Source organism: Miniopterus natalensis, chromosome 12, assembly GCF_054644295.1.
Source record: "Miniopterus natalensis isolate mMinNat1 chromosome 12, mMinNat1.hap1, whole genome shotgun sequence".
In the NCBI taxonomy this organism is placed as follows: domain Eukaryota; kingdom Metazoa; phylum Chordata; class Mammalia; order Chiroptera; family Miniopteridae; genus Miniopterus; species Miniopterus natalensis.
Genome location: NC_142092.1, coordinates 67,255,444 through 67,265,927, shown reverse-complemented (window position 1 = coordinate 67,265,927; position 10,484 = coordinate 67,255,444). Strand labels below are relative to the sequence as shown.

Here is a 10,484-nt window from a genome sequence, read left to right as displayed (position 1 = left end):
GAGGTCAATTTACTATAAAGCAGATGGAGCTTATAATTTAGGGCCCTTCACTTGCTTCAGGACCCTTCCACGGCCAGAGGAGTGTATTCACATAGTCATATTTTGTAATGTTTGCCAACAAATTTTAAATTATTGGCCAAGTTAAGGACAACAGATAAAAGCTTAAAACTTGAGAATACTAAAAGTGAAAATGAGGAAAGTGATTCCTGTAGAACAGGGTCATAAATCATGCAACTCACACTTCAGCCCAATGAAATCTATAAACCTTATTTTTCTACCAGTACCAGTGATGTCCAGATTGATAGGAGCGGTCACATGTAACTTTGGTGCATTACTTGTATTTTAATTTAACCTTAATTATAATGTATGAAATATCTTTAATAAAAATTTATCTTACATATTTTTCACTGACAACTTTTTTGCTCCCTTGTATTAATTTTACTTTTAAGTTCTTAAAGTTCTTCAAACTTGTTAAGTTCCTGATAAACAGAGATTTTTTTTTTAAGAACAAGAAAATGTAGACAAAAAGGAACATACAACTTACTCTTTGCAAAATTTAGATATCATGGAAGGAGACTTGATTTGGGGTGGTAAACACACAATGCAGTATACAAATGATATATTGAAGAACTGAATATGCAAAACCTGTATAATTTTATTAATCAATGTCATTCCAATAAATTCAATTCAGAGAAAAACATAGATATCAACTTTTTTAAAGACATGGGGTTTTTTGTTTGTTTGTTTGTTTTTATTGATTTCAGAGCAGAAGGGAGAGGGGGAGAGAGAAACATTAATTATGAGAATCAACAATCAGCTGCCTCCTGCATGCCCTCTACTGGGGATTGAGCCCACAACCCCGGCATGTGCCCTGACAGGAATCGAACTGCTCTGTCCTGGATCATAGGTCACTGCTCAACCACTGAGCCATACCCGGCTGGGTGATATCAACAACTGTAATGGCTATATAATATTCTATCATACTGATATAATTTGTCATTTCAAAATGGAAACCGTTTATTTCTGGTAACAAAATTTTAAGTGCTGTATTCATGAAAACTTTTTTAAAATTGAATTTTAGTGGAAGGGAAAGAGAAAGAGCGATGTGAGAAACACACTCACATTGTATAGAATGAAACATCTCTAGAATGCTACACAAGAAAGTGTTGACAGTGGTTACCTTTATCACTATACAGGAATAGGGCTAGGGAATGGGTGGCAGGAAGACTTATTTTCATTGTATATTATACCCTTTGAATTTTATGCCGTGTACATATATTTCCTATTTAAAAAATTTAGATTTAAGACATATATATCAAATATTGTTACACAAATTCTAGAGGTAGTTCTTTATACTTAGATTACCTTACTTCAAAGGACAATTTAAGACAGAAAAATTAAAAATAACATTTTATCTATAAAGTGCTTTACAATTAATCAAATACCTTAAACATAACAACAGCCTTGTGAGGAGGCAGAATTATATCGATTGTACGAACTTGTAAACAGCCTAAGAGAGAGTGAATGACTTGCCCTAAATCACAGCTAGTTAAGAGACAGAACTAGAGCTTATAGTTTTTATGCTTCCAAATCCCATGGTCTTTCCTATCACACTATCTGACAAAGCATATCCTCTTAAATGTCTTCCACCAAAAAAATATATGTGAAGGACAAAAAATGCATTGTTACTTTTCATTTGTGTAGGGGAGAAGGAAGGTGAAGGTTCTCTATTAATTAAAAAATTATATTTTAGCCCAGCTGGCGTGGTTCAGTGGTTGAGCATCGACCTATGATCCAGGAGATTACAGTTCAATTCCCAGTCAGGGCACATGCCCGACTTGTGGGCCCGATCCCCAGTGGGGGGCGTGCAGGAGGCAGCTGATCAATGACTCTCTCATCATTGATGTTTCTCTCTCTCTCCCTCTCTAAAATCAATAAAGATATATATACACATATATATATATATATATATATTTTTTAAACTTGGTCAGACATCACCAGTGCCTTTTTTTTTTTAAAGGATGTTTTATTTTTAATATATCTTTATTAATTTCAGAAAGAGAAAGGGAGAGGAGAGAGGGAGAGATAGAAACATCAATGATGAAGCATCAGTGATGAGAGTCATTGATCAGCTGCCTCCTGCACACCCCCAGCTGGGGATCAAGCCCGCAACCGGGGCATGTGCCCGCAACCGGGAATCGAACCTCGATCTCCTGGATCCTAGGTCGATGCTCAGCTGCTGAGCCACGCCGGCCGGGCGAAAGCTTTGTTTATAATAGAAGTGAACTGTGATATACAGGGTGTAGCAAAAGTAGGTTTACAGTTTTGAGTACATGGAACAGTTTATTCTCGTATTATTTATTGTATTATTTCCCATACAAACAACTGTAGACCTACTTTTGCCCTACCCTGTGGTATAGGAAATCTGCTCAAATTGATATGAAGCCATAATGTGGCTCAATGGTGATTTTTTTTTTTTTTTGTATTCTTTTTTTTCTTTGTTAGACAAAGGGAGAGGAAGAGAGAGACAGAGACACATGGGTACATGGATGTATCAATTGGTTGCCTCCCGAACCTGCCCTCACTGGGGATGGAACCCAAACCTAAGTTTTTGCCCTGACATGGAATATAAATGGCAGCCTTTTGGTGTACAGGATGATACTCCATCTGAGTCACCGGGCCAGGGCTGAATGGTGATTTCTATCTTGATAATAGACTGATGCAACCTAAAGAAGGGTCAGTATTACTGCAGTATTACAAGTCCTGTTAAAAGAGATGGATGATGCAACTTCTGTAGTAAGAATGGAGTCAATTCTGAGTCACCAGTATAACCTTTGAAGGGCATAAAGAGAGGAAAACTCCTGAGTGCTGAATCCTACACTCAGCATCTTAGTGAACTTCGTGTAAAATGTTTCAATGCTATGTGTACACAGTACTGCCCATACTCATGAATTTCAAAAATACATTTAGTGGGGAAAATATTAGAGTCATCATTTCCTGACTACGATAATGTCCCACGCATTTTCTGTAACCATCTGAAAATATTTTATATTGGGCCTTTGGCCTGTCCACAGTAGGTCCTCCAAAAACATTGTTGAATTAATTCACTAATTTAAAAAAATCGTTAAGAGCACTGGTTATGGAGTCATGCTGACTTGAATATCAATCCTAACTCCATCCCCTCATAGGCACACACAACAGTATGGTGATTACCAGAGGGAAAGGGGGATGGGGGAGGTACAAGAGGGTATGGGGGATAAATGTAAGGAGACTTGACTTGGGGTAGTGAACATACAATATACAGATGATGCACCTGAAACCTATATAATTTTATTAACCAATGTCACCCCAATAAATTCAACAAAAAGGTTAAAAAAAAATCCTAACTCCATTCCTCGCCAGCTCTATGATTTTAAGCTAGTTAATCTCTGTCTCAATGTTCTCATCTTGAAAATGGGAAATGGCAAATATTGAAGTGTAAGGACTGAACGACACAGGAAACAGAACTAAGCTTGGCACATAGTAAACCTCAAGTAAGCAGTAACCTGTATTATTTTTTGCTACAGAATGTTATACAAGATTAAGGCAGCATCAAGAAGTCTTTGTGTATCAAAAGCATTTAAGCACAATTAAGACAAAAAGAGTGAAGGTCTAAAGGTATCAAGAATAAAGGATGAGGAAGGTCTTGTAAATGATAACGTAAGCCGCTAAGGGAAAGGATGGACAGGGGAGGGGAAGGCAAGGGGTAGTACCCTAGAAAAATGACACATCCCAAGGTGGGAGCGACGGCATTAGGAAGCTCTTCAAGGAGCCGGTTGCCACGGCGCGGAGGGGATTCAGGGCTAGGAGACAATTACTTTGGTCAGGCCTGTCCTGGGATTTACCGTGGGGCAGGGCAAGGTGGAGAGGCCTGGAATAGACAAGATAGCTGGGGAGGGGGAGTAGGGGCGACATATTGGCTAGGAGGAGCCATGATTCGCGGCCGGGCGGTGCCCAAGCCAAGGTCCCGGCTCGAGGGCTGCGGGCCGGTGAGCAACAAGAGGCTCTGAGGCTCGTACCCCCAGTCCCGGTAATGGCTATTAAAGGCAAAGAAATTCGTTTTGAGGTGATCGTAGCACCTACGCTGAGACCTGCTGCATGGGACAGGATGGAGGCCCGGAGAAGGAAGAACGGCTTCCCGCTTCGGGATGACGGGCAGAGGGGCAGGCGGAGAGTGCAGAAGCAAAGGCCTGAAGTCCCACACTCTCCCGGGGGAAATCATGCGCGCCAGACGCGCCCCGAACCCCGAGGACCCAGCCTGGAGGCGGGATCTCAGCGGTTACCCGCAGAAACTACCTCCGGGTGAGAGGTCGCCTCGAGAGACGGACAGATGCTGAACCAATGGGCCCAGCTTACGCGGGCGGATGTTGCCTCCCATTGGTGATTGTTGGGCGCTACCAGCAGCCAATGAGCCTTCCCTAGGGGCGTAGCGATGACGTTAGTTGCGGAGGAAGCTGCTTCAAATCGGCGGCGGCCAGCTTGGCGGCCTGGACCAATCAGCGGGCTCCAACTAGCTGAGCTTTGACCAATCGGCGGCCTCCACGACGGGGCTGGGGGGAGGGTATATAAACGGAGCCGGGGGACCGCGCGGTAGACGCTGGCTGAGATATTACACGCTTACCGATTTGGGGATTTCGTGATTGTGAGAGGTAAGCGCCGCGGCCTGCTTTTCCGGACCTGCCCTTCGTCTTGTCTGCCGCTCCTCCTGACCCCGGGCTCCGTGTCGCTCTCAGGTCGGTAACCTCGGTGCGTTCCCGTGCTTCGGCCTGTGCCTGGATTGGTCGTGACGCCCTGCCTGCCTGCTGACCGACAGCGACGGCAAAATGAAGCTCTCCCTGGTGGCTGCGGTGCTGCTGCTGCTCGGCGCAGCGCTGGCCGAGGAGGAAGACAAGAAAGAGGACGTGGGCACGGTGGTCGGCATCGACCTGGGCACCACCTACTCCTGGTGAGTGGTGTTGGTGGAAGGGGGAGAATGGGGCTGGGCCTCTTGGACTGCCGTGAGAATGGCTGTGCTTATTTCCGTTCGGTTTCTCCACCAGCGTCGGGGTGTTTAAGAACGGCCGCGTGGAGATCATCGCCAACGATCAGGGCAACCGCATCACGCCGTCTTATGTGGCCTTCACTCCTGAAGGGGAGCGTCTGATCGGAGACGCAGCCAAGAATCAGCTCACCTCCAACCCCGAGAACACGGTCTTCGACGCCAAGCGGCTTATCGGCCGCACATGGAGCGACCCGTCTGTGCAGCAGGACATCAAGTTCTTGCCTTTCAAGGTTCGACCGGGTTTTTTCACCAAATAGGATGTGGGTGGTGGTGGTGGAAGTGTTTAAGATTAAGAGGTTACTGAAAAAACAGTGTTGACGACCAAAAAGGAGAGAGACATAATATATGTAATAATTTTTAGTTAATAATTCTGGTATGCTACAAACTTACTAAAGTAAAGTTGGTAGACAAACTTCACACATGATTACTCTGTGCATAATAGTTTAGGATTAAGAGAAGTATTTCTTGTCAGTATTCAGCTTCAAGGGATCAAAGTAAACCAAACAAACTATGGGGGAGGAAATGTGTCTGGGCCAACGATCTTTTAAAAGTTTGAAGTGTCACTGCTTTGTATCTGGAAATAATAATCATTCTTTAAAATAGGTGGTTGAAAAGAAAACTAAACCATACATTCAAGTTGATATTGGAGGTGGGCAAACAAAAACTTTTGCTCCTGAAGAAATATCTGCCATGGTTCTCACTAAAATGAAGGAAACTGCTGAGGCTTACTTGGGAAAAAAGGTAAGTGTCTTTGTAACAATGTTAATTTTATTATTACTATTCTTGACAGATTTTGTGGTATAAGTGCCTTCATTGTTTTAATAATTTGAATCTGAATGACATTCATGTATATCAGTTTTAATTCCTTGCATGCTTTACTGTAGGCCAAACAAGATACTAGGGACTTTCCCTGGGTACAAAATTATATATATTATGCCCATTTTACAAATAAACTGGCTTAGAAACTGAAGTGATGGTTTGACTGTAACTTAAAATAAGGGTTAAGCCATGTAATAAAATACACTTACCTTTGGTTATTTTTTTAGGTTACCCATGCAGTTGTTACTGTACCAGCCTACTTCAATGATGCCCAACGCCAGGCAACCAAAGATGCTGGAACTATCGCTGGATTGAATGTCATGAGAATCATCAATGAGCCGTAAGTGTTAAATTCAAAGGGATGGATATTTGCTAAATAGGGAAAATGTAAACTTAACTGAATTTTTTTTCCCCTTGAATTCTCCTAACAGTACAGCAGCTGCTATTGCTTATGGCCTGGATAAGAGGGAAGGGGAGAAGAACATCCTGGTGTTTGACCTGGGTGGTGGAACCTTTGATGTGTCTCTTCTCACCATTGATAATGGTGTCTTTGAAGTTGTGGCCACTAATGGAGATACTCATCTGGGTGGAGAAGACTTTGATCAGCGTGTCATGGAACACTTCATCAAGCTCTACAAAAAGAAGACTGGCAAAGATGTTAGGAAAGACAACAGAGCTGTGCAGAAACTCCGGCGTGAGGTAGAAAAGGCCAAACGGGCCCTGTCTTCTCAACATCAAGCAAGAATTGAAATTGAGTCCTTCTATGAAGGAGAAGACTTCTCTGAGACCCTGACTCGGGCCAAATTTGAAGAGCTAAACATGGTATGTTCCTTGTTTTTTGCTTTGTTGATGAGATCTAGTTAGATTCTCTTGAGTTTGGACAGTGCATTTAGAAATTGAGACAATATACCAGTATAACATGTCATCACAGTAATTAATGTCTCTTATTCTAGGACCTGTTCCGTTCTACCATGAAGCCTGTCCAGAAAGTGCTGGAAGATTCTGATTTGAAGAAGTCTGATATTGATGAAATTGTTCTTGTTGGTGGCTCTACTCGAATCCCAAAGATTCAACAACTGGTTAAAGAGTTCTTCAATGGCAAGGAGCCATCCCGTGGCATAAACCCAGATGAGGCTGTAGCGTATGGTGCTGCTGTCCAGGCTGGTGTACTCTCTGGTGATCAAGATACAGGTAGGTCAGGATCACAAGCATCGTCCACAGTGCTTCGGCGGCTTGATGGGAAGAGTATAATTAGCTGTTACTTTAGAAAGGGATAGAATATGAGCAACAAGGTCACACAGCTAATAAAGGACGCAGGACAAGACCCGGTACAGTTTCAAGATCTTACGCAACTATATTTAATTCATTGCTTCTAAAATGGTTTTGCATAGAACCTAACCAAATAGCAAGATGGAGAAGATCAAGTTGTACTGGTCATGGGGAGACTGCTTGGTAGTGCTCTTGTGACTCTTTAATTAGAACTTAACTCTTAACTCTCTATTACCTTTGCAGGTGATCTGGTACTGCTTGATGTATGTCCCCTTACGCTTGGTATTGAAACCGTGGGAGGTGTCATGACCAAACTGATTCCAAGGAACACTGTGGTGCCCACCAAGAAGTCACAAATCTTTTCTACAGCCTCTGATAATCAGCCAACTGTTACAATCAAGGTTTATGAAGGTAATTGTTTACCTTTGTTAATACCGTGGTGTGTTTGTGAACAGTATGACTTCTTGCTTACTATACTCTGTTGAAAAGAGTAGGGAAAGAAATATCTGTTTTCAGATGAGGGTCCCTAACTTGACTAGTGTTGAATTTGGTATAGTCAGCATTAAAATCCAGTTTTTACCTAGCTACATAGCACTCCTTCCCATTAGGAATAATTTCTGAGCTATTTCTAGAACACAGGAACAAGAAAAGGGTTCATGTAAAGTAGGTGAAATTCAACTAAGAGTTAGTAGTAACTTAATTCACTGTTAGTCCCATTTGTTGCTTCTTGTAGATTAGTGACCCACTTCTGGATTGATAAGAGTGTCCTTGCCACTGTAGGCTTTAACAGACTGAAATGTAGGGATCCAGATGTACTGTTTGTCATTAACAACTAACAAGATTTTTGTGTGTAACTTCTAGGTGAACGCCCCCTGACAAAAGACAATCATCTCCTGGGAACTTTTGATCTGACTGGAATTCCTCCTGCTCCCCGTGGGGTCCCACAGATTGAAGTCACCTTTGAGATAGATGTGAATGGCATTCTCCGAGTGACAGCTGAAGACAAAGGTACAGGCAACAAAAATAAGATCACAATTACCAATGACCAAAATCGCCTGACACCTGAAGAAATTGAAAGGATGGTTAATGATGCAGAGAAGTTTGCTGAGGAAGACAAAAAGCTCAAAGAGCGCATTGATACCAGAAATGAATTGGAAAGCTATGCCTATTCTCTAAAGAATCAGATTGGTGATAAAGAAAAGCTGGGAGGTAAACTTTCCTCTGAAGATAAGGAGACCATGGAAAAAGCCGTAGAGGAAAAGATTGAATGGCTGGAAAGTCACCAAGATGCTGACATCGAAGATTTCAAAGCTAAGAAGAAGGAACTAGAAGAAATTGTTCAGCCAATTATCAGCAAACTCTATGGAAGTGCAGGTCCTCCCCCAACTGGTGATGAGGAACCAGTAGACAAAGATGAGTTGTAGACACTACTCTGCTAGTGCTGTAATATTGTAAATACTGGACTCAGGAACTTTCGTTAGGAAAAAATTGAGAGAACTTAAGTCTCAAATGTAATTGGAATCTTCACCTTGGAGTGGAGTTGAAAATGCTATAGCCCAAGTGGCTGTTTACTGCTTTTCATTAGCAGTTGCTCACATGTCGGGGTCAGAATTGGCTATCTTAAAAAGTGGGTAAAAAGCTGGGTTAGGGCATGTGTTCACTATGGAAATGTTCTATTTAACAATTGGGTCATGTGCATCTGGTTTAGGAACTTTATTTTCTACCATAAGTGACACCAATAAATGTTTGTTATTTACACTGGTCTAATATTTGTGATAAGCTTTCTAATTAGGTCAATCATTTATTTTAGGTTTATATTCTCATGGAACGGAGGGGGGTGTTGGGGTTTTGAGGTAAGGAAACATTTTTATTTAGTACTCTCTGAGAACTTGCCTAACTTCAGTTTAATTTACCCATATCCTCACTTAGGCAAGGGCCATTTCACAATGCCCAAGAGTGGAGTTTGCTTGAACATGTTTGAAATTTCCTCTTTTCCTTTATCTTTCTAAAACTGTCTGGTGGCTTTTTTAATATGTCTTTATTGATTTCAGAGAGAGGAAAGGAGGGGAGAGAGAGAAGCATCAGTGATCAGAGTGTCATTGACTGGTTGCCTCCTGCACTCCCCCCCCCCCCCACTGGGGGTGCCCTGACCTGGGAATCGAACCATCATCTAGATCATAGGTCAAGGCTCAACCACTGAGCCACACTGGCCGGATGGCTTTTTATTGACGCTTTATGGCTTCTTGTATTTTAAGACTTAATAGAGAGATGGATCACTGATACTAACTTTACACACTTGCATTGGATTCATTGTTTTAGGGTGTAAAGGTGTATTTTGAACCTGTCAGAATCCCCATCTGTGAAATTTCTCGATACCAAGTGGGATCTAAGATGGTGACCTTAAAACTATTTTGAGCTCCAGTACAATTGTGGATCAAAAGCAGTCATTTGTGTCATGACAGGTTCAAGATTACTTGGACTGGCTTCCTGAGGAAAGGGATGGTTTAGGGCAGGCATGGGAAACCTTTTTTCTGCCAAGGGCCTTGCTTATCCCTCAAAATTTATGTTATTATGATACACTTAATATAAATTTATGTTGCTATGAAAAAAGCTCCTAGATTCATGGAATTTTGAGTCCTGCCTGTGGTTGCTTTTGCAGGCCGTATGGGACTGGCAGGCTGGACATTCCCCACCCTGGTCTAGGTGAATAAGGATGATCAGTACAGGGCAGGCTATCTGGTACTAACATGAAATCCAGTAAGACAGAAGGATAACTTTTTTAGATGGGCAATCAGCTGAAAGGTTAATTTGCCAACTGGCAGAACTGGGACCTGATAGCATGATTGTGTTACTCTGAGGCCGGGACCTTGGCTGCAATGCCCAGCAGCATTTGGACAGGCCTGGAGTAATACCTGGTCTTCAGGCCAAGTTGAAGACACATTAACCACTGCAGTGCTGTGTCCCTGACCCCAATGGCTCTCCCTACCAAAAGCCAATAGCCTGCACCTTTCTGAGGAGAAGCTACTGAATATTAAAAAAACGCTCAAACCTGTAAATGTCAACTCCTGATTTATACAGCTTATGTTGTATCTAACAATCATGATTCTTTAACATTTTTGTGATTAGTTTCTTTAGCAACCAATCTCACCCAGATTGTATTGCTGGTAAAACCCTTTATATAATTGAGGTTTTTGCACTGGGCTATCCAGTTCATGTCCTCACCAAAGTAGATAAGAGCAAGAGGGTTATATAGTGCAGAGAATATTTTGGAGGTATAAAACAGCTAAGGTTTCACTTTTCTGAAAGCAATTGACAG

The 10,484-nt window shown here is 42.2% G+C and overlaps 1 protein-coding gene across 1 annotated transcript; it reads left to right on the top strand.

The window, feature by feature from the left end:
• The first annotated feature begins 4,602 nt into the window (after positions 1-4,602).
• On the top strand, positions 4,603-8,931 carry HSPA5 (heat shock protein family A (Hsp70) member 5). The gene is made up of 9 exons (XM_016210965.2): positions 4,603-4,688; positions 4,773-4,984; positions 5,079-5,310; positions 5,684-5,821; positions 6,127-6,239; positions 6,331-6,721; positions 6,853-7,090; positions 7,412-7,579; positions 8,030-8,931. Exons 2-9 carry the CDS (start codon positions 4,863-4,865, stop codon positions 8,590-8,592), a joined length of 1,965 nt encoding a protein of 654 aa, XP_016066451.1. The 5' UTR covers positions 4,603-4,688; positions 4,773-4,862; the 3' UTR covers positions 8,593-8,931.
• The last annotated feature ends 1,553 nt before the right edge of the window (positions 8,932-10,484 follow it).